Below are 24,852 nucleotides of genomic sequence, written 5' to 3'. Positions count from 1 at the left end.
GGAAAACAAACAGCAACACCCCCCCTGACATGAAGAGTGGGCTGCGGCAGTAGCACAGCCTCTCTTTTTCGACATCTTATTCAAAAATCCACTTTCTTGGCTCAGCATCTAATGGAGCACTCAATAGATGGACCAGCATTCCGCCCCCTCTTCTAATTCAGAAAGACTCAACCTTGCTTCAGCACATGCTGGCTCATTGGCTAGACCACCCCCCCCTCCCCTCCTCGCTCACATGCGACATTCAATTCAGAAATGCCCACTTCATCTCTCTCCATCTCTGTCTCTTATAACACGGTCAAGATCTAACGTCAGCCTCCGCTGGATCTCCCACTTAATCTGTGTGTACATTGTTGACATCTGATTTAAAAACAAAAGAAAAAAAGCCTTAGCAGAGTATTGGAACGCCCACTGGATCTCGCTGGAACATCTCACAACATCCCCCGTTTAGTCCAAGCACTCATCCTACACCGACTGGATCCTCCATTGGATCATTCAAAGTACACCGGATCACTTCTCCATCGGATCCCCTACTTGGTCACGTCACATAAAAGCACCCGCTGGATCACCTGGATCGCCTCTTCTAATTAAAACAAACTGGACTGGATCAGCACCTCCTCTCCTTCACCGCACTCAACATGTAATTACAAAGACTCTTGGCTCAGCACCCAACGGATCCCCCAGCGGATCGCCGCTGCCGCCTCCTCTTCTGCACACTCTCCACTCCTCCTCTTCCTCGCCCACTTACTGGAGCAACCAGCGCATCTTCTGGACTCGTCTACTCCCTGGACTCTGTGGCAGGTGAGCGGCGGCATGTTGACCTCGTCTCGTGGTTTTATCGATGCATGCCTGTCGCAGTATATGTGTGTGTGTGTGTGAAGGCACTCTCCATCCTCCCGATGGATGCAGCACACTCAAGCGTGAGCAAACACGTGAGGATGCTGCTTCCCAACCATGCCTCGGAATGACGAGATATGGGGAATGGGCTTTCCGTGTGTTCTGCGACACCGCACTTAATATTTCATTGATGCCGCTCGCAGGTTCACCGCACACGCCGAGACGTAACGACGCGCAGACTTAGTTGCATGTCCCCGACGGATTGCGCATCATTTGGCCTCACAACATTTACGAGCGGGCGATTCATGCGGGCAGTGGTCTCATTTGGAATCGGGTGGGCTACTCGTGCCGTCATCATAGCAACAGCTCTGTCTGATGATGCCATTGGACTGGACGCAGCCCAGAATGCAAAAGAAAAAAAACAATAACAATAAAACAGTCATCTTGCACTTGTTGCGTCAGGATAGGATTTTGCACGAATACCTAACCTGTACTCGTTGGGGCTTTAATTCAATTCAGCTTTAACGAAATGGCATTTTCGGAATTTTTCAAGGGCTTCTACTGTGGCGTGAGAACACGCCTAAATGACCGAGTGTTTTTGGCTCAACCCTAAAATGTATTTTTCCTCAATATCCTTCTACTCCTTTTAACCTTTTTTTTTTTTTGTCCAAACAGCCCATCTCGTTCATTTGGATTAAGCGTGACCAAAATGCTGCTGGGTGAGGCCTGAGTACCATGACGAGCGGCCAGGACGTTTGGGTCACGTTGACCCCGGCAGAATTCGCCCTCTTGCAAGAATACACTCAATGTAAGCATCCTTCTCGTTATTCGTTTTTGCATATTCACAAGTTAGTCTAATCGAAGATTGTAAAATGAAGAAAAAAAAACAATGCAATTGACGCCGCTCCTGTCACGTGACTCTTTTTCAATTTCCTCCCGTAATGACGTCGCTAATGATTTTGCCACCCAGATGGAAACGTTTAATGCGAGCGCTCCCAGTCATCCATCCATCATGCCGCTTTCACCGCGCCGTGCCAGCGGTTTACATTTCCCTCCGAAATGTTGACATGGTGTGGAAAATATGAGGCTGGCAGGGCAAGGACGCCTCGCCGCTACCCACGTGTCATTCCGAACAAACTTTACCCGTGCTGTCAAAACCTCTTAAGGCACTGGTGGATTAATTAATTGCTAATTGGACGTACGGTTGATGAACAGTTAAATGTCTCGTGATGATTCAAAAAGCAGATTTACTTTGAGAGAATCAGAACAGAGATTTGCATTGTCGTTTCAGCAGCTGCAGAAGGTTGTCGGATATTTTCTTCTCGTCAAGCGTGCGCATTTGATTCTGCACAAAAATGGCAGCCAACAATGCCTTCATGTGGCTAAAGTGCTGCTTTGCTGCAACACAACCGCTTTGAGAACATCTGCAGAATGTCACACACACACACAGGAACACACACACACAGGCACACGCTCCGCCATTAAGGATTGTGTTGCCATGGCATTCGGGAATGATGACAAGCGCTCCAGCGTGTTGCGATGAACAGCTTACATGAGATGTTCAATTCAACACACACACACACACACACATACTGAAGCGGTTTTCCTGCATCTTTGATCTGTCGTCAGACTCGACCAAGAAACTGAAAGACGTGCTGCAGGAGTTCCACGGCGATGGCGTGCTGGCCAAATACAATCCAGAGGAGGTTTGTGCAAGTCATCGCTGATCAATCCAACACACATTATTATAGCTTATTGTTTCATAGTTGACAAATGATTTAAGTATAAATGAAAAAATAAGCGTCAATCTTTCTGCTCTGTCTTGACAGAAACAAGAAATCCTCAGCCAGGTGAGTTTACCTACCTTCTTTTCTGGCAACCCCTTTCTTGACATAATAACCCTGCAGATTTCTCTCACATTTCAATGAGGAAAAAAAAAAGGTCATTTATTTGACTGTATGTTTCAGGAGATTGACTTTGAGGGCTTCAAGGTGTTCATGCAGACCTTCCTGGAGAGCGAGCTGCCGCACGAGTTCTGCCAGCATCTTTTTTTGTCCTTTAGCAACAAGGACCATGCCAGCCCGTCCTCGTCCTCCGACAAGCCCAAAGTCGCTGGTAAGAGTTTACACTAACATCACTTAGGTTCTTTATAGCTTTTCTAAATACTTCACTAAACAATTTCTCACAAGGCTTTCACTCAAACTCTTTCATTTGTTTGGCTGTAACAATGACTGTCATTTCTGCTGAATAATACACATTAAAAAAAAAGGGTCAAGCAATAAAAGCTAATACAGTTTCACATTATACAAATATAAAATAATTATTTGATTTTGATATTCAATTCAAAGTCTAATGTTCTATTCATAAAATAAAAAGTTCAAAGTTCTAAATGCACAGTTGTGCTCCATTGATGTCAGGCCTCCCTACTAACATGACAGACTTCCCAGTTGCAGGTTTGACTTTTTGCCGCCCCCGCCTTCCTCGCTGCAGGACTCAAGCTGATCAAAAGCAACTCGACCCCACTGAGGCCGAGCGCCCTACCCGGGCCGCAGAGCACGGTGCAGCTCAAAGACATCGTGTGCTACCTGTCGCTGCTGGAAGGAGGACGGCCAGAGGACAAACTGGAGTGTGAGTGCCGAGCGTTCCATTTCTATAGCTCAAATCGTCTTTTCCGCTGACGCTTGATATTATGGAAATAGAGAAGAAAGCTAAAAATAGTCAGTCACCAAATGTCCAACCGTTTCTGACTTTGTTTACACATGGGCCATGGAATATTGTACTTTTGCCACCCGAAAGGAAAGTATGACGTCATGGTGGTCCTCGAGCTTGGGTTATGAATAGATGAAAGCACAGCAGTTTTGAATTTGTTTTGATATGGTTTGTTGTTTTATTACTAAATTTGCCAAATGCGACATTTATCTTCTCAATTTGGCGATCAGGTAAATAAATGATAAAAAAAACAATTCTGACTGGAAGTCACAACTGTGTAGTGTTATCAGATAGCGCTCTCTGCTGGTGAGTCTAAGAACTGCAGTTACTTCTGTTGCCTTTCATCACGGGATGCAAGTATTTCTTTTTTCCAATTACGTTCGACTTTTAAACTCATACAATAACATGGGAAAAATACAATCTAAGTACAAAATATGAATCTACAAACTTTTCTTTTATCTAAGGTAGTTTATTATGATTATTCTAATTGACATTAGGAATTTACTTGTGAATCTTTTTCTATTTTCTTTGCCATTCTTTAGTTTGCGTGTAAACATTCGACATCACTTTCTGTGAAAGAAAGAAGCCGTTATCCATTTGTTCTGGAGCATCTCATGATGTCAGCAGTCTCGGCTTACGCAAGTCAGCTGCTATGATAATTGTGACTATCTCGTGCAACGTTAAAGAGCGATGAAAGCAGACGATTTGTTGATTACGGGTTTTTTTTTCTTCCCCTTCTTCACAGTTATGTTTCGTCTCTATGATACAGACGGAAACGGCTCTCTGGACAGCTCGGTAAGTATTTGTCTTCATTCGGGTTCATCTTTTTTTTAATGTACTGCATTTCTCTTTACATAGCACTTTGATTATCTTGCTCCCAAAACGTTCTAAACATGAAAAATGAAACAATATTTCAGTTTCTCACATCCAAGCCATTGATGGACCATCAGTGGTACACATTTGTGAATGAATAAAATGTGAAGAGCGAGGGTGGCAATTTTGTGTGACAACACCCTTGATGGGGTGAAATTGGAGGCTCGGTGAGACAACTTTGTATATCCTATCATTAGTGTCCCATTAATAGCTCTGGATCCTTTTATTATCTCTGATAGGACAAGCAAAATGGCCAAAACACCCACAAAAACCACACAGATGTCAATGAATTTTTGCTCCCTAAATATTGCCTTGATGCTTTTCTAGAAAGTGCGTATCTCCCATTTAATGACACTCACCAAATTCCGAAGTGACCCCGTGTTGAACTTTGTAATAATGTCAGCTGCTCTGCTTCTCCCTCGAAAGAAAACAACAAACACTGTCATTAAGCCACCGAGTTCTTCACGCCGCCTCCACTGACATTTCCAACCTGTTATTATGCGACCCCCATCAGCCCATTATCAGCAGCGGCTCACAAGGCCAGCTAAAGACTGTCTTTAAATATAGCGTATAAATATAAATGTGTGTGTGCGTTCACACAGGAGCTGGAGCACATCATCTCGCAGATGATGCACGTGGCCGAGTACCTGGAATGGGATGTGACCGAGCTCAAACCTGTAAGAGGTCAAACTTGAAATGTGTTTCTGAGCTCAAATGTAACTTTATTTTTTTTTTTTTTAGTAATGTTAGTTTCTCACTATATTCATATATACATTAAATATTAAAAACACGTCTTCATTTTGATCAGATTATGAGACGCAATTTTCTAACCTTGTTTTGTCCTCGTACCAATTGTATGAAAAGATCCTCCAGGAAATGATGCAGGAGATCGACTATGACCACGATGGCACCGTGTCTCTGGAAGAGTGGATCCGAGGAGGGATGACCACCATCCCGCTTCTGGTCCTGTTGGGTCTGGAGACTGTGAGTAGACAATTTTTTTCTTAATTTATTTAGACTTTTCATAAGAAATAAAAATTTGCAAATAGAAATTGAAACGAGGCAGAGCTTCATTATGTTATACGCAGATCCTGGCATTAAAAAAAAAGTCTGTAAAAGGGGGGCAACACAAGATGGCTGCCCCTTGGCTTCAGGTACGAGTGTGCAGTTCCAATAGTATCCACTAGATAGAGCCATTCCCCAAGATTCCATGGACTCTTCTCTTTAGTCAAACTTATTCTTCTTTTATTGAGTTGATACTGATGCCAAGAATGTTCTATGGGCAAAAATGTCCCGGAAGACAAATCAAATTACGGTGAGATTGTCACAAAATTGCACTTTATGGCTGTTTTTCTTTCCCCCCCTAAATATATGTAGATCCATTTAATTGCACATCTATAAGGGGAATAAAAGGACTCAGAAAGTAAACCCTTGCATTAAAATACAAAAAAAATATTTCTCTGTCAATGTGTAGTTTGTTGACATGATCTTAAACTGTCCAATGAAGAGCACCTACAAAGCAGAAGACATTTTAGAATCCCTTCCTGGTCCAATGGAACACAAGGTGTAATAATTTAAAAAAAAAAAAGTGGCAATGTTTATCTCCTCTGTGTATTTTCAGCAAGCGTAAACTTTATTGCATTTATGATATCTTATCAGATAAGTCTGCTACTCTAATTGTGCTAATGGTGTGTGTGCAGAATGTGAAAGATGACGGTCAACACGTGTGGCGTCTGAAGCACTTCAACAAGCCGGCCTACTGCAACCTTTGCCTCAACATGCTCATCGGCCTCGGCAAGCAGGGACTCTGCTGTTCATGTGAGTGGGTTGCAACACACACACACACTTGCAGTTCAATCCACGTTTTTTGAATGACCTTTTCTTATTTTACTTGGCGGTGTTGGCGTGCACTGTATAGTTACAGCCACCTCATTTCCATATATTCATAATAAGCACAGGTTATGTAAAACAGCCTTTTTTTTTTTTTGCATACACACCTGCAGCACCGCCGCCACAGACAGAAGAAATAGAATGACTTTTTTTAGAGCACTAATGTGAATATATTTAATATACAGGGTATCCCAAAAATTTCTTTTCACAGGCCAGTCTTATTTTTATTATTCCTAGTATTATTATTTTTTTACCATAACCTGATGAACTCTAATGAAAGGTGTCACTTAACTATATTGCAGATATATTCACTTCAGAATTCCGTGCACACTCTGAATGCTGTTGTTGTCTCTCCAGTCTGCAAGTACACGGTCCACGAGCGCTGCGTGGCCCGCGCGCCGCCCTCCTGCATCAAAACCTACGTCAAATCCAAGAAAAACACCGAGGTGCGTCCAATTGGAGTGCGGCGCACTCGTCGGCGCGCTCGCGTTCTCCGAAAGCCCCGATGCGCTCTTATTGCCTGCTTGGAATTGCTAATTAGCGGCAACAACCGACTGATCCACAGACTTGTTTGCTTTTCCGTTAATTGTTTCCACGCTTGTTTTTTCTTGTTTGTTTTTTCTTGATTCCAGGGTGTGTGTACTTTTGCCACCAGTATTTTTTTTTTCTCTCAAGGTGTCACTCCCTCTACAGGTCATGCATCACTTCTGGGTGGAGGGGAACTGCCCCAACAAGTGTGACAAGTGCCACAAAACCATTAAGTGTTACCAGGGCCTAACTGGGCTGCATTGCGTGTGGTGTCAAATCACGGTGAGGACTCGAGTACATTTGCACCTGGCAAAAACTAGTCATTTTATTTATCGTCTCTGTCGAGTCATTAATTACCGATACTGTAACAAGTTTTGTTTACATGGACCCCCCACCAATAAAAATAATAACGCTATGATGTCTCGCAGCTCCATAACAAGTGTGCCTCCCACGTGAAACCCGAGTGTGACTGTGGTCCTCTAAGGGATCACATCCTCCCGCCAAACTCCATCTGTCCCGTCGTCCTGGTGAGACCTCTTTTCTTTTTTCCTGGTCTGACATTTAATTCCTTCCACCTCCGCCCTCCAAAAAAAAATATTTTTCAGGAAAGGCAGTCGACTCTTAGGAAGGACTCACGGTGCAGCCTGTCGAGTCGCGGAAAGGTCCAGAGAGCCAATTCTGTGACGGTGGACGGTCAAGGCCTGCAGGTGATGAACATCATCCGCAAGTGGACGTACACAATTTGTTGCCTTTTGCGGCGCACGCGAGCGACTCCCTTATCCCGGCTCGTCCTGTCTACGATCCGCTCATACGATATCCGTCAGCCATTACGGCGTCCGTGGCGACTGCTCGTCTAGTGATGAATCGCATCCCGCGCCACATCCGTCTCTGCCCCTCGCCGGCTAACCAGCGTAATAATCAAGATTATTATTTATAATTACAGGAAGTAATGGATCACTCCGGGGCTGGACGGGGAGCTCGTTAATTCCCCCCTCGGCCTGCTGGGTTAGCAGACAAGGGAGAGTTAAGCACTTCATCTGTGTCACGAAAGCAGGGGCGGGTGGGCGCTCGGGCGGTTCGGGGTGGGGAGCGAGGTCTGACGGCGACAAAAGCCCCGCTCAAACAAGGGCCGGCGGATTAGAGCTTGTTTGGGTTGGCGCTTTGCGAGCTTGGGCCCGCGGCGCTTTCTGGGACCGGGAAGTGATTCCCCCGCGTCACGGCCGACCAAGCGGCTGCCAATTAACACGTGCTGACTAACGAGTATTGAGAGTGCACTCAAATGTAAAAATAGTGAATGGTCAACCTAAACTCATCTTACAATATTGTGTTTCAAAATAGCGAAATCAAAAAAACATTGATCCCAATTGGACAGTTTCTGAAATTTCTATGAATGAAATTTGGTGTTCATATTTTAGATAATGGCAATTTTTTTTAGTCCGAGATTAAATTAAGGCGACCGTATCAAGTTTTGCGAGGCGTGAGCGGTTTTCAGCTGGCGCAATGCAGCCGTGCGACGTGCCTGCTCAAACAGTTTGAGAGGATGCATCATGAAAGGCAATTCCCGCCAAGCATCCTGCAGTCTCCAAACACCCACGCTTTGTTTTGACATCTCCTGTTCAGATCACGACAATAGAGGGCACTCATCCGCTGCTGGTGTTTGTCAATCCAAAGAGCGGCGGCAAACAGGGAGAGAGGTGAGTACACAGTTTGAGTACACAGTTTGTTTCCACTAAAACAGAGTCCACCTCCTTTATAGCCTCAAAAGACCTCGGTCGTTTCTTCTGCTTTGGTTTTTGACGTATCAAACACTTCTTAGGTCAATCGGACTTCATTTGTTCTAAAAAAAAATAGTCTCGTTTGTTAACAGAGATTGGGGTGATGCTGGAAATGTCCCATGCTCCTCCCACTCACAATTTAGTCTGAGTTAGCCGTTTCGATCTACTGGAAATATTCAAAATCAACTTAAAATGGCAGGAATGTTTTTGTGGGTTTGCTCATAATAGATACGCCCACCAAATTTCATGTCTCGTTGTTGAGCTCATTTATGACGGTTTTGAGACAAAGCAATTTAAAGACGACTTTTGCAAAGCGTGTCATCTTTTGGATGGCTTTCACCTCCTCCGTTGCTCGCGACCCCTTCCTCACCGCCCGGGCCTTCTCTGTAACTCGGGGCTAATTGGGTTATTACTGAAACATCATCACTCGCTCCTTATTACGCCGGCCCCCCATTTGTTTAAATTATGAGATCAAAATATGACTTCAGTCAGTTGACATAATGAAATTGGAATTAAAATGAATTAGTCTTTCTAATGGCTTCTCCTCAAAGGGGTCTCAGGGTATGTCCCGCCCCGCCGCCGGCCAGTCCGTCTCGCCGCGTCACACTCGCGAATTGCCTTATCGGGACGGAATACGGAAAGTCATGGCTACTGTGTGACAGTCATTTCATTTTTGGTCATGTGACACTACAGGATCTACAGGAAGTTCCAGTACCTCTTAAACCCGAGGCAGGTGTACAACCTAGCTAAGAACGGACCCATGCCCGGGTAAGTACCGCAGCCAAATGTTTTGAGAACTTTTCACTATTGGAAGCATCTCAACAAATTCCAGAATCTAATCTTTGGATGTGTTGTCTTCTTCTCAAATCCAAACACAGACACATTTCACCTCCAACATTGGAAAAGGCGGGACAGGAAAGCATTGCAGAGAGTTGAAATCTCATCCGCTTATCATTTTTTGTTTACAAATGCTGTGATATATTTTACATTGCTCATGCATAATAATAAGCATCATCGCACGCGTGTCTCTGAGACGACATGTGATCCCGCATTCAGATGAGCAGCTAGACGGAGTATGACGTTTCCAGACGGCGACCGTCTGTGATTAAGGCCTTGAATGTTTGATTTCCATGCGGCGGGTTCCCCGTCTTGGCCTTCGGCATCTGGCGTTGGCGGCGCTGTCGTGCCGCCGCGTTGTTTGGCTTTGATTAGCCGGGCCTCAGCGACTTCATCAGGAATGAAAGCGTTACGGCACGTGCAAAAGGGACGCCGCTTCGTCGCCTGCGTCGTCCATTCCGAAATGTGAATTTTGCCAGTGACCTCGAGCTGCTACATCCTGGTTAATATTTTCTCCGGCGCATTAGCGGAGTGGACACTGCTGGCCGCGCGCACACCCTGCTGCTGTCAATTAGCTCCCCGGCTAACGCAATAAGCGCAAATGAAGTGTTTGCTTCTTGCTCTTTAAATGGGCCCAAAGTTGCCTTTCATGTGCGCGGCCGTCTGTTTGCCTCTTTAATGCGGTTTGACCGTCCCGGACGGGGTGTAATTGAGCGAGTCATTTAGCCGCCATGCGGGCCTTCATTCAGTTACGTCTTTGTTATTGTGAAGGAACGGAAGACGTCCAACTGAACATTGGACGTCGTGATCCGATTAGGCCCGCACCAGGCAGCAGATGAATGATCGGCAATTTTATTATTATTATTAGAAGGGGCGCAGTGGCGTGCTGAGCACTCGTCAAAGGTTTTGATCTACGGCTAAATGACAATGGTTCACTTTTGAAATGCCGACAAATGCAAAATTACTTTGCTTCAAATATATTCCTGAAAACTACAACATTCATTTTAACAGCCTATTTCACACTCTGGCTTTCTTTGGATTCTGTTTTTATACTGAGAAACTTTTGAGATTATTTTATCACCTCTTCTTTCACGGTCAAGCTCAGTGCTGCCCAGCATGTTGTGGTAGAAAACGGTACTACACATATCCAAATTTGCACTTGCCTGAAAAAATAGTTTTTTAAATGTGCGATTCAGCAGCGGTGCACATAATAAAGAAATAATAAATAGTAGCGGTTCCCTGGCCTTGGTGGAGGTCATTCAAGAAATTATTTGACTGTGTACTATATTGCCACCATAAAAGTTCTGCTCGTCCCTCGCAGGTTGAATTTCTTCCGAGACGTTCCCGATTTCCGGGTGCTGGCGTGCGGCGGGGACGGCACGGTGGGCTGGATCCTGGACTTTATAGGTACAGAACCCATTCACTGCTTCCAGTGATTAAATAGGTGCTATTTACACCCCTCTTGACAACATATTCAAGCTTAAACACTCTTTTTTTTTGGGGGGGGGGGTGATGTCTTTTTTTATCACTGTTCCGTGCTCACATCAATGTTGACTAGAAGTAGAAAAACACTTGATGGTGTGTATGTAAACACTTTCATTACACGCAAGCGTGTGTGTGGTCAGGGGTGGTCAAATGGGATGATGGAACAACATATTAGTCATCATTTGAAAGAACATAGAAAGAAGACAAAAGAATCAACCCGCTCGTCTTTATTTGGCCGCGACTCCGTCTTGACTTGTACGGCCGGCGAAGGGAAAAAAATTGCCTCAATTTTTTTTATCAATCAAAACAAGAGTGAGGCAATAAGAGGGAACGGCTGTTGGACAAAACGTGCCTCTAGAAATAGACCGCCGGGCTGTTTACGTTAAGTAGCACCAGAGCAGTACTCAAAATTGATTTTTCCATTTCGCTGTGATTGGTTGCCAGAGTCGTGACTTTATTTCTCTCTTTTTTTTTTTTTTTTTTCAGATAAGGCCAACTTGGACCGGAACCCGCCCGTCTGTGTACTTCCGCTTGGCACAGGAAATGACCTGGCCCGATGTCTGCGCTGGGGAGGAGGTACTGAAAAAAAAATCTTAACCTAAAAGTTGAACCTAAAACTTCAACTCTGTGACCTCTCACTTTGGAAGGCTACGAGGGCGAGAGCCTGCTCAAGATCCTACGTGACATCGAAAACAGCAGCGAGGTCATGCTGGACCGCTGGAAGATTGACGTCACGGCCACCGACAAGGACGAGCGAGGCGATCCGGTGCCGTACAGCATCGTCAACAACTACTTCTCCATCGGAGTGGTGAGTCACACACTTTGACGCAAAGGCCTCAAAGACCACTTTTTTTTTTTAGCACTCTTAACACTCCATGGTTCCTTTCCAAAACAAATACTGTTTGCACATAATGACACTGATGTCGGTCATTACGGATGAATGTCAGCGAGGAAATCTCGTCATTGACATTTGCCAGGTGGCAGTGTAGCGCTGACGCACGTAATGAGTAGCCAAACAGAAAAAGTCTTAAGAAGCCGAGACTGAAAAGACACACTCATTTTGGGGTCATTTAGGGTCACATAAGCCCCCCAGTGGCTAGCAAATTTGAACCATGTACACAATATTAGATGGATAGTTCCCAGATTGAAAGATTGAAGAAACATCTATCAGTAGAATGCTAAAAAAATAATACAAATTATTTACGCATGTACAAGCTTTGCGGCTCCTCTTGTCAATTTTTAAATTGCGCAGCATCAGCCAGCATGCGTGATGATAACAAATGAAGTTGTTTGTAAGGGATTAAGAAGACTTTGAGCTCTCTATAGATTTGAGTGTCATATATTTTCTGACACATTGTTTTTTTTTTTTGGGTGCGCTACCGTAAAGATTACGCGACAAGTCAAGCTAATAATTACCTCGGAGATTATGCTGATGAAAAGTAGATTGTTTCTATAATGACACGGCTCAAATCGAAAGATCAGCAATCGCCACCGCTAACCACGTAGCATCTGAGGAAAGGTTGCGAGAAGTTGAAGGACATTTTTTGTATCCACACGGAAAAATCTGGCCAATTTTTTTATATATACACTATGCCATTTCTATTCCGATTAAAAGAACCAATTTTCTCCCCAGATTCAACATGACACGCAACGATTTCAATCAAAGCCGAGAGACAGAACTAATCAGGGCGTGCTCTTCGCTAGCATAATGCAGTCAGTCGGCCTAATGACCGCGCCACGTTCCTGTCGGCCGACATTACTCTTCCCACATGAAAGGCACATGAAAGTCCGCTCCTAATTGGACTAAACCTTGAGCTATGAGAGGACATTACACATGTCCCGCTTTAATTCGCCTGCCAAATGTTTAACATTGGTCATTATTTCAGGGCGATGTAGCAGGTACACTGTAAAGAGTCTTTTTTTTTTTTTTTTTTCCAAGTTGCCGAGGTGAAGCTTTTTGGTGTTGCTTGTCAACGCCTCAAGCCAAAGGGGAGATAACTAACCAGCTAACTAAGTCCCTCCCGGCTCGCTGCTCTTGTCCTGTTTTGTAAGAGAATCAAGTTCCTTCAGATACATCCATCATCTCACCTCTCCGTCTGCTGCGTCCGTGGGGAATCAGCCAAAACACTTTTGGTCTTTTTGAGGAGACATCCAGAAGAAGAAAAAGATGAGCCATTGATTTTTTTTTTTCTCTTCCTCTTTTGGCTCCTGCTAAGTTTGTGCGCTAGCAGGGGGTCCTCCTTGTGTTTCAATAGTGCCACTCAAAAAGGGGGTGGATCAAAATACATTGTTGGAAGGGAGGAGGCCAAGGACATGATGGAGGAAAAGGGAGGGTTGAGAGGAGCACCCCCCCCCCAAAAAAAAAAAAGTTTGCGCCAACTCGCTTTCCGTATTGCTCTAAATTGTTATCGAGCGTTAACTTTGCTGAGTTCAGCCTCTTTTTCTTCAAAGGCCTTGCCAGCATTTTGTGGCCGACACTTACAAGTGTGAATTAAAGGAAATGTCACTTGATTACTTTAAGCTTCGCCGCACCAGCTTTGCTCCATCTTATTATTATTTTACATGAAACACCTTATCCGAAAAACAAGCTTTATCAACTGCATTTATTTATTTTTCATCCAAATCTCCAACAAGTAAACATTTCCAATCAACTTCCTCCTCCTCAAAGTTTCTTTTCTTAAGCGGTCCGAGCAGACGGCGCGGTGTTAATACGCCGCTCGCGCTTGTCTAACATACGCTGTTTAAAAAAAGCCTCTTTTGGTAAAACTCACACTTTTTCCCCGCCTCTAGTCTCCGGCTTCTCTCCGGGAGGCCGTGAAAGCGGGTGAGAGGACGGTCAAGAGTGACAGAGGAGGAGAGGTGGATGATAAGTGGAAAAAAGGGAGGACGCTGTCTGCAAGCTCCCGGAGCTGTGATTATCGGCGACGCGCGTTTGCTTAATTAGCCGCTAGCTCGACGGCGGAGCCTCCGTCATCAGGCCTCTCCTGTCAATAGCGCTCCACCTCTCCTCACACGGCGGCGTAAGCGCACGCCACGTGGCGCTCCGTTAATGAGCTCCGAGCAGCCTTAAATATCGTAATGAGGAAAGACTCGATCACACCATTTGCTAGAGTAAGCCGACGATTCGCCGCGCTCGTTTCTATTCTCGTTTTAGCGCTGAAATTGCTTCATATGATTTGTTTGTACAACGAAACACTTCCATTCCTCTTTGCAGGACGCCTCGATCGCACATCGTTTTCACGTGATGAGGGAGAAGCACCCGGAGAAATTTAACAGCAGGTTGGTCACACTCTTCTCTTCCCAAATTTCCAAATTCACACTCCTGAACATTTTTGCAATTTCCCCATCACTGTTCTTAAACATTCAAACCATTCTAGCGTCAAGGTGTACTGAAGTCAAGGATGAGAAAGTTCTTTGCCTTTCATTATCAGATTATAAATATGAAAAAAAAAGTCTGGGACAATGACATGAATGGTCTCCACCACAGGTGATAATAGGAAAAAAAAGGTTTCCACTGTGTGGTGTCGCAAGGGGGGGGGCAGTGTGTAATTTTGAGTGTAATTAACCCAGTGGATCATCACGTGTGGTTTCCCCCCTCCCTCCCTCCCCGGTGACCCGCCGTGTAGCGTCTCCACCGATGACGAATGGACGCTCCTCATATTTAGCCTTTGTGATGAGCTGCAGGAGACGTGTTCACCTTTGGCGCACGGACAAATGTGGCATCTCCAGTATGTTTCCATCAATATTTAACGTCTTGCCCATACGTCTCCACTAGCGCCTAGCGCCGGGGAGTCATCCAGGCCCTAATTGAATTGGCTTGGCTAGTTTGACATGGCGGATCAGTCAGAGCGATGACACGCCGCCTCCTAATAATCCCATTTGTGCTCGTTAGCATATGTTAGCCTGCTCCTGGTGCGCCATTTAGCCACGCCACGTCCTCCTGGCGCTCATTCTTCAGAGACGTGAAGATGCTGCTGGCCCAGCTGTTGTTTTTTAGTTTTGCTCTTTGTTGTTGACTGTATTCGGAGATACGTATTTGGCGAAATGATGAGTTTATGAGTCGTAGAAAAACTTCATTTTGTGCCTGTTGCTACGTGAATTCCGGGCAGATTTCGACTTTTCACCCCGCCCCTTCCTCTTTGATAAGTTGCGATACTTTCAATGGTCACGAGCCCCGTGAACAAATCCAACAAAAATCTCTGCTACCCTGTGAAACTATCAGCATGCATTATTGAAGTGGCAAGGATAGTGTGTAATAGAGAGATCCTAAAGCCATTCGCCCGTGTGAATTATTAACGGGATTCAAATAACAGACGGAATCATTTTCTTAAAATACCTCAATCATTTTTCACCGAGGATTCGTAAAATGGTGTGGAAACAACACGGATGCGCCGCCTCGGAGTTTTGCACACGCTGCGTTGATTCCGTTCAAAAATATTACAGCTGACAAAATTTGGGTTTTGATACTTTTTGTAAAGACTGCTATGATAAAGCAAAAAATACAGCAACAAACAAAATAATAATAAATTAAATTAGAAAAAGGATGGATGGATGAATTAAATTAAATTCATATTTATATAATTAAAGAATAATATAATTTAAAAAAACACATGAACACATTTACATGCATTTTAATGTGCAGTCATTTGCATGCTTGTCACACAAGTGTCACATGTATACATTTTGTCTGTGATTTGACCTTATACAGAAACTGAATATTTAATCACCTTTAACTGCCGAGCAACATTGGGACAATTGCCTTAATTATGAAGGGAGGAGATTTTCCTGATGGAATGTCGGGGTCTCGCGACTCCCCCTCCCCCCCTCTCCCTTGACTCCTCGCGTCCTATCCATCTTGTGTATTTGCACCTTGGGGTGATTACCAGGGCGAAGGTGTGAAGATTTGACACTCGGCAGATAGATTCATTTACTGCCACTGCCGGACCTGGAGGTGATAATGAGGTCGAGGATTAAAAGCAGACAATCAGCCGGCCCGTGACCGAGACTGGGCCTCCTCCTCCTCCCACCCACGCCGGTACTCCTCGACTGACTTTTTCAAAATATAGCCTTCCTCCCGCCGTCATCCGACATTTTTTGCTGATCCTTAATGTAATTACGCGCTAATCTGTGACTCGGAGGGGGAAAGGAAGGATGGCGGGAAAATAAAGACACGCCACGGTTTGTAAAGTTCAGACCTCTGGGCTTTTCGGTGTGTCATTATGAATTAATCAACGCTGCGTTTCTGCGCCGTTGTTTAACTTTAGTGCTCTTCCGGTCTATCCCCCCAAAAAATAGTTTTTTGCGATATGCCTTTTTCCGGGGATAAGCGCTGTGGTTTCGTTTAAGTTTACTGGCTCAGTGAATCAGCCTGATTTTTTTTGTTTTTGTAACTTTAAATCCGCTTTGAGATTATGACCAAGCCAAACCAAAATGGCTGACTTCCTGTTCAATTCCCAACATGAGTCCTTGAGACCAATTTTATTTATTTTTTCCCCTGTTATAATCGAACGAGCGGTTTCTTTTCAAGCTGGTCTAATAAGCACTTTTCTAGCAGCCAATTTTCAGTTTTCTCCCCCTGGCAACCCGTTGTTATGTGACTGTGGCTCATATTGTTAATGTTTTTTTTGGGGGGTTAACACCTTCTGGCCACTAAAAGCAACATGGCAGGTGTTGACAGAATTTCCAAGGTGTCACAGGGTTACAACTCTGGTGGTGGGAGAGATTCAGAACTAAAAACCTGCCAACTTTTCTGATTACATGTACGTTCACCAACTTCTTGTTTGTCGTTTGAATGTTGTGGCCATATAAAAAAAAAAAAAAGATCAGGAGAAAAGATTTTCAGATCGCATTAGTTAGCGCTTGAACCAAAATAACATGACGCTGCTAGCGTGTGAAATTTAGTTGCTATCAAACTAAAGTAACAAAGTTTCCAAATTCAAGTTGCTACTTCCCCCAGAACTGCGAAGCGGACGTACTAACCACTTGTTCACCCTGCTGTCTGCCACATTTAAAAAAAAAAAAAAAAAAAAGCAGATTTCTTCCCGTTGTGTTGCTTAAGTGTCGATCTTTACCAGAGCCTTGATGTCCCCTTGATATTTGGGCTTCCATTTAAGGTCCTTAGACATCTAACGGTCTCGGTGTGCCCCTCCCGGGATGCCCCACACTCTCGGGGTCCCCCACGGGCCCCCCAGGCCCCAGCTGTGCTGTGTAACCATCCCGAGTTAACCTTTCCGGAAGGCGCAGGGAAGCCCGGGCATGCGGCGCTCTTTAGCATAATGAGCCGTGTTCATCAAAGCGCCGCCATGTGCTGGATTGGGCTACACTACAATGTGTGTGTGTTGAAAACCAACCAGTGTTATAAATTACACACACACACACTCGGACCTCATTTGAGGTTGAAATCGTTTATGCGACCAAAGTGTCATCTATAATTAATGACCGCTTGTGTGTAATTTAGAGATATCTCACCTGTGGCCCCTGTCCCACAGCTCGGTGGGAGCGCACACACACACACACACACTCGTTTAACCTTTCTTGTGAAGCCACTTACGTTGTCCTCAACCAAGCACGGATCAAAGCCCGTTCAGTCGGTTTGTTGCGTTCATGACACATCCGTTATCCTTGACTTCACTCTTCCATATAGAGAAAACATATGATTATTATTATTTATTTTTTAATACAGCGTTTTAAACCTTCAAGAAATTGATATTTTAACACAAACAGTGAAGCAACACATGTAAATAGACAAAATAATACTCACTGGTACAAAAATGTACTACAGAATTCTGAAACGATTGTAAAAAAAAAAAAAAAGTAAACTCTCCGCTCAAGGCACCATCATATAAATCTTAGTCCATGGGGTATTCTTGCTTTTAAAACAAAAATATATGTTTGTTGTTCCCTAATGCGGCTCTGGTCGTTTCTCAAAGTGGCAAGCGGACGCGGGAGAGCGCTACAGGCGGCACCACGGCGACGCATTGATGCGGCACGCAAAGAGTTGGTTATGTCAATGCGATATTTATCACCTCTGATCAAGAAGAAATTAGTGCTCGAATAAGGTCGTAGATCACTGTGGGTTAGATGAAGTGTCAGCGCTGGAGAAAATCAATGGAGGCCGTGTTGTGTTAAGTGCGGCCAGTGTAAAGTGCACGGAACGGGACTTTGGCCTCGGGGCAGCGACGCCACGCCGAGCTCAAATAAAAGCGTTGCGATGACACAGCAGCGATAGGATAGACGAGGTTTTGTGATTTAGGCTTAAATTCTGAAATCATGCTAAGAAGGACCATTTTTAGATTTCAACCATTTTCCGTCGATCTGCTTTCAAAATTCAGCCATTTTAAAACCATTTTTAATTTACTTAGGATTTGCTTCATTGGCAGCTTTGACTTCAACAGCTGACTTCATCATCGCGTGACCAACCCGAGCAGCCATCAGCATACGCTTTGCATCGATACACTGCCACAGGTCCAATCTCGCTTTTGAGCTTTCATTATTTGAGCGGCGTTGCTTTCGTCTCCTCATCTCACCCACGGGAAGCATCATTAAGTTTGCATGACGTCCCGTGGAGATGCGGCAGCTTTGAGGGAATGGGTGCCTCGCGTTAGCTTTGTCTCTCAAAACAGGAATAAACAATGAAATGAAGATTTTCCAATTTAGTCATCAGGATTATTTGATTCTTATTTTCTATTCATACACTTTTTTCATATCTCCAGGTTGCGGCTCATTTGATTTTTTTCACTTGCACCTGCTAGCCACGTGGCTCATTTGCCCCACAAATCAGCAACCATCTCTTCTGAATACACTGTCCTGATTTGTTTACGGTCCTGCGGTTCGAGTCTTCCGCCTTCCCTCTCTGGCCACGATAAATCAGCTGAGAGTCGCTCGACCTTGCAAGTAGACTAAATGAAAGCCCATCTGTAAAGTGGCTAAATGGTCCTGACAAAAGTCCTAATGAGGGAATCAATAATTCAGTGATTGTTCCTCTGCTTATACTAATACATCCCCCTCATTCACACCTGTGTGTCAGCATCGTTGTTGTTTTTTGTCTTTCACACTGGAAGATAAATAGCATTCCGCTCTTTGCCGTCCATCTCTTGGAAAGATGAAAACTCTTCTGTGAAATTAGAATTCCTGCTTCAGATCAGCGAGACTATTCCGTATTGATCGGAGGCTCGGAATGTCGGAAAGCGGCGTCCCGCAAGGGTCGATGTTCGGACCTCTGGTTTTTAAAACCAAATTTCAGGGTCGTCATGCAAATTGGTCAATGGCTAGACTGAAATTACAAATTATAAAATGTTTTCTTAGCCCTGTGATATAATTTATGCTAAGAGTTTATAGACAGATAATTGGGTCATTGATCGTCAGCCTTAGCAATGGAGGTTATTCCGTGGAGGTTAATAATCCGCCGATAACACGATTGTATTTCCTTTCTAGTGTTTCGGAAATCCCGTTTTCACAACAGATGCTTTGGCTTGTCACAAGAGTGTTGTCTTGCCCTTCTTTTCTCTCCCAGAACAAAGAACAAGCTGTGGTACTTTGAGTTCGGCACTTCAGAAACCTTCTCGGCCACGTGCAAGAAGTTACACGACTTCCTGGAGGTTGAGGTGAGTCCGTAATGATGCCGCGTGTCTTCCGGTTCGACCTCAGTGCTGCCGGGGCGTGTTGTGGCACAATGCGGTACTACACCAAAGTCGCAATTTGCATTTGATTGTATAGAATCGAGAGAAAAAAAAAGAAAATATTGCAAAGTTGCCTACATAGCAGGGGAAAACTGTGACCATCTTGTTTTCTATAAATAGCCCAGAATTGCACTAATTTCACTCCTGTGAAAATATGGACGTGAAGAGTGCTTCCCATTAGACTTGGATTGTGCGCAAAGGTAATTAGCCCTGCACAACCCCCGCCGAGTGTGATACCAAACGTTAATGAAGATACACTTCATCTTTTTCCACCGCTTTGAAAAGCGCCTTATTAATTAGGACGAGAAAAGTACGGCAGCTCGATCAAGATGGACTTTATTCAAATTCAAAAGTATCAGAACTGTGAGGAAGACGTGTTGCAACAACACCTCACCTCCATCTTGAAGATAATTCAATTTCTCCCTCCAAGTGCGACGGCGTGACCCTGGACCTGAGCTCCGTCTCCTTAGAGGGCATCGCCATCCTCAACATACCCAGCATGCACGGCGGCTCCAACCTGTGGGGCGAAAGCAAAAAGAGAAGGGGTCACCACCGTAAGGCGGCCAAGAAGGGCCTGGAGAGGAGGACGCCTTTGACCGACCCCAAGGAGCTCATGTTTGCAGTTCAAGGTGAGAGACGGGAGAAACATTCAACACCAAACTTGGGACCAGGAAACTTTTCAACGAGCGCATGAATATTTCACGGGTGACAAGGTGAATCACAGCGAGCGGCTTTTGTTTGCGACACGCAGGTAAAACCGTGTCACTATTTGGAACTGTCACTTGCGTATTAATGGCCTGCGAAGACAGCGGAGAGGACACGCTCGGTTAATAGGAGCGGACTCCCCCGACTCCATTTACGTCAAAAGGACGGCCGTCATCGGGAATGGCCCAAAAAAGAAAAAGTCCAACGTGGCTACCTGCTAAAAGTGGAGGAAGACCGTTGATGATTTTCCAAAACAAACCGCTTGCAAGACTCAACAAAAGCAAGCAGGTTAATTCAGTTTGTTTCTAAATCGGATGTTTGATTGCGTAACAAAAAATGAAATTTAGAATATCAAGTTTGGTGTGTTAGCATGCTCAAAATTTTTCATTAAATTAATAATCAAAACAATAACAGAAAAAAATTGAAGTTTACGACCAATCAGTAAAAAGCTACACGTTGTTACAGACCCAACACGACCCCCCCCCCGCTTCCCAAAAGATCCATTTAGTGGTAAACACACACGAGTGCATTAGCCAGAGGGGGCGTAGTCGAGCACGACACATGGATCAAACTGGTGGCAGTTTTTTTGTGTGCGTGTGCGTGCGTGTGCATGGTTGTGTAGCTGACCTTTCTGGAGCTGTTAAATCATCCTGCTGGTGACGCCAGGAGACAAGCCCCTCAGGTGGAAGGGAATGGCTGCAGAGTGAATTATTTACAATGGGAGTGAGGTTTTTTTTTTCCCCCCACTGTGGGTGGGTGGGGTGTGTTGTTTGGGGACTGATGCCCCACGACAAGCCCCCTTGTGACGCGCTCATTGGACGACAGAAATCCCGACATTTTGCTGTAGTCGGACTTGACGGCTCTGCTGCTTGAGGAAGTTTAGAGCTTCTTTTGTCTGACGTTAAGCGAAGGACATAGTTTAAAAAAAATCCCAAAGCGAACTCTTCTATTTCGTTCCACAGCAGTCTGCTTTAGGCAGCAAGTGAGAAATTGAGCTGTCATTATATTTCCATGGCAACGCATTTAGGCAGCAAACTATGACTTCACACTGAATCTTTGTTGCCCGGGGCTAAAAGAAAAAAAAAAAAAATGGACCCCTGCCCGTGGTGACACAGTGCACGTCACCTGTGTTAAAGCGTTTGCACTCGGGTGAGAAAACGGGGGAGGGGGGGGGTGGGCGATGTCATCCATGTATGTACACACAGTGTGACCCTGAAAAGCAGCTCACTCACAGCCCCAGATAGAGAGCGACGCCTGTCCGTCACCACGGTGACACGGGAAAGCCGACGCGACAGGTCGGGAGCAGCCAGTCCTCACCCTCACACGCATCCAACCCCAAAAAAAAAAGACTGAATTTCAATTAATGTGAACGCGCTCCCGACCGGGAAGGCGGCGGCTCCTTAATTCGAGGAGGAAAGCGTCGGAGGCTGAAGCAGATGGGGCCCCGGCGTGACACCCAGCCTCCAACAGGGCCAAAATCAATACACATCAGTGCAAATTAATAATGATATGATCACAAGATTGCCTGGCATTGCCGGTGCAATCTAATTAATTGACGCGCCGCTGTTCTTAACGCGCCGTTTACGTGTCTCAGATGCAGATGTCGGCGAGTTCTTTTGTTCTTTCCCACCTGACTTTTCTTCACCGTGTTCTCCAAACACGTGCGGAACTCGGATCTGAATTTAATTCACAGTAGTCCCGCGCGTTTGTGTTTCCAGACCTGTCCGATCAGCTGCTGGAGGTGGTCGGCCTCGAGGGGGCCATGGAGATGGGTCAGATCTACACGGGTCTGAAGAGCGCCGGAAGACGCCTGGCGCAGTGCTCCTCCGTCACCATCAGGTTTGCCCTACTTTTCCGTTTTGTGAAATGACGCCATTGAAGGCAGATTTTCACCATTTTAATCAAATGATACCTTTGGATCGTCTCCCCCAGAACCAGTAAATCCCTTCCCATGCAGATTGATGGTGAACCTTGGATGCAGACTCCATGCACCGTAAGTTTTCACTCTTATGTAGTTGGCACGGACCTCCGCCAAGGTCAATCGGGGCAATGACGAGAAAAACCATTGGCTGCCACCATCTCGTGCTTAAATCTTTGCTTTCCAACTTTATACCTGGTTGAAAAATACATTCAAGTCAATCATATTCGGATTATTTCTGCGATCCATGTTATGAAAGTGAAAGAATAATTAAGATCCATTAGTGCAATCACACGCGAAAAGCACGTAACAACTGGCAACCTGTTCATCAAAGCGAAAAAGAAACATGTCAGATATGCAAATGCTCTGACAGACACTCGTCAATATGTTTATTCATGCGGCGCCATTTGCATACTTGTTGTTAATAATTAGCGGGGGTAACATCCCATTTGGACCGTGATGTTTTTCTTCCAGCGTTTAAACAACACACGAAGAAGAAATTGTCACGGCGCCGCTTGAAGGGCCCTCGTTTGGTCACGCCGCGCCTCGTCGGGCTGCGGCCGGGCGCCGCGTATGGAAATGGCTGCCGCGCTTCAGCGTGAGAGGGCCGTCCTAATTAAAGACAAAACAAGCTCAAAGAAGGCGAGATGTTTCATTGTGACAAAGTGCAGCCACTTTGAGGGAGGGAGGAAACACTTGCAGTGTGCGGAGACAGGCGTGAACAAATTACGGTCGATCTTGTACGGTTCCGAGAAGAAAAAAAAACAACAACACGCGGACCCTTCAGAAAGACAAAGGTGATCTCGTTTTGATCTGCGAAAAGTAAGACGACAAAACTATTCCGCTGGGTAAAACGGAATGAAACCTTTTTTTCCAGATCGAGATCATCCACAAGAACCAAGCGCCCATGCTGATGGGTCCTCAGCAGAGTCGAAGCTTCTTCTCCTCGGTGGTGAGGAGAAGGCGGGCCGAGAGCAATGACTGATCCCTGGAATTGCTTCACAGGTTCTCCAAGTTCTCGTCACAAAATTTATCCCAGCCTCTCTGGGACCGGTTAGGAGGTGCGTGGGGCTCGCGTGCTTGCCTGCTTGATAGCCCAGCGTGCCGTAGCAAAACTTAGGTTCTGCCAGGTGGGTCTCGGAGTGCTGTTTAGATCCACGAGTCTGGTTTTTGTTTGTTTTTAAATATTGATTATTTATTTAATTGTTGCTTTTGGGTTATGGCGGACAAATGTGTTTTGTCATGAGGCCTCTGCCCATGTGTTTTTACGGTGGTACTTAGCAGTTTTTCAAGTTAGGAGCCATGGCTTGGTCGATATTTTTATGCTTTGTCCTGTCTGCCGGAAGTTGATTTGAGATTCACTGGCGGGGCTAGGATTTTTTTTTCCTTGGTGGAGGTCTTCCGAAAATATTCCCTACGGTAGACATCTGGAAATTTCCAGAAAGATCGGAAAATACCAAAAAGTCAATTGACTGGCTGGCATCTGGGGGTTGAAGAAAAGAAACTAGTCAATTTAGTTACAAGCTGGTTCACTGAACGGATAAAACTTTGAAGCCAAGGTAACACTGGATTAAATTGTGATTATTTATTCTTATTTATTTTTCTGCACTTCAGATGTGAATTGTTTTCTCTGCATTTGTTGGTCGCCTTGCACGTGTTACCTTTTCCTGTTCATGGCTCACTCCTGCCATTTGTCATTGATAGTTCCGAAAAAAAAAAATACATGCATGGCACTTCTTTTACAGGAATGGACGGCTTTAACCAGATACTCGTGTTCTATTTGAGTGGATAAATCCGCTCAAATGATTTTGTGGTGCAGACAGTCCAATAAGAAGGTAACATGCCTTAATTGATTTTTCTTCAGTGATTTTTGTTCAGTTCGTTCACGCACAACAAAAACAAAACACAAAATAAGTATTGAATAGGACTGTAATTAACGGGACAGAATGTTCAGTTCAAAGTGCCACATCGACATTTTGTATTTTTTGGAAGATGAGCGAAATCATGTATACCGTGAAACAAATATTTTATTAATTTATAGCAACTGATTTTTTTCTTTCTTTTTCGGAAATAATATTTTGTCTTCCAAGGAGTAAACAAATGTACACACTTACATAAAGTATATTTATTCATATCAAGCTGCTGAAGTAGGAAAATGCAATCAGTTGTCTTTTCACAGTAAAATAAAAAGAAATCAGTAAAATATCAATTATTTATATATACACTAAAATAAATATATTTATTTTAATACCAGTTGAATTATTTTTTTTTCCCCTAAAAAAGTTTCACTGTTCAAATATAAACTGGTCCAAAATGATCGCTCATCCGCATCTGCGGACCACGGCCACCGTTTGACTAGCATGGCGTGTGCTCGGTAAATGTCACCATTGCACGGTTCTTGCATGATTTTTACACTCTTTCGATGTGTCAAACGAGTCTTTAGTTGGTATTTTTGAACACGTTTTTTTTTCTCTTCTTCACTTTGGAAACTACTGCCACGTGTTATTTCTCCCTAGAGGGGAACAAAATGCCTGTTGATGTCAACTAAGATAATACTGTAATTGAATTGTCAAATAAAAAAAAAAAAAAAGACATGCTTTCTGGGATTGGTTCATTGTGC

General features: G+C 44.6%; 1 protein-coding gene across 3 annotated transcripts; it reads left to right on the top strand.

The window, feature by feature from the left end:
- Positions 1–656: 656 nt before the first annotated feature.
- Positions 657–24,826, top strand: dgkb (diacylglycerol kinase, beta). 3 transcript variants are annotated; one of them, XM_061289342.1, is made up of 25 exons: positions 657–798; positions 1,510–1,642; positions 2,464–2,540; positions 2,664–2,684; positions 2,802–2,949; positions 3,325–3,462; positions 4,289–4,338; positions 5,019–5,093; positions 5,281–5,400; positions 6,117–6,234; positions 6,664–6,752; positions 7,000–7,116; positions 7,263–7,361; positions 7,440–7,541; positions 8,455–8,528; positions 9,303–9,377; positions 10,768–10,853; positions 11,418–11,507; positions 11,579–11,739; positions 14,146–14,210; positions 19,444–19,534; positions 20,040–20,238; positions 22,033–22,153; positions 22,247–22,307; positions 23,110–24,826. In XM_061289342.1, the coding sequence occupies exons 2-25, from the start codon at positions 1,570–1,572 to the stop codon at positions 23,215–23,217; spliced, it is 2,358 nt and encodes a 785-aa protein (XP_061145326.1). In that variant the 5' UTR covers positions 657–798; positions 1,510–1,569; the 3' UTR covers positions 23,218–24,826. The 3 variants fall into 3 exon arrangements, with proteins under 3 accessions (XP_061145326.1, XP_061145325.1, XP_061145324.1); XM_061289341.1 differs by having other exon boundaries at positions 6,982–7,116; XM_061289340.1 differs by having other exon boundaries at positions 7,263–7,541.
- The last annotated feature ends 26 nt before the right edge of the window (positions 24,827–24,852 follow it).

Source organism: Syngnathus typhle, linkage group LG10, assembly GCF_033458585.1.
Source record: "Syngnathus typhle isolate RoL2023-S1 ecotype Sweden linkage group LG10, RoL_Styp_1.0, whole genome shotgun sequence".
Classification (NCBI taxonomy): domain Eukaryota; kingdom Metazoa; phylum Chordata; class Actinopteri; order Syngnathiformes; family Syngnathidae; genus Syngnathus; species Syngnathus typhle.
Note: the sequence above shows the minus strand (reverse complement) of the source record. Positions and strands in the feature narration are given on the sequence as shown.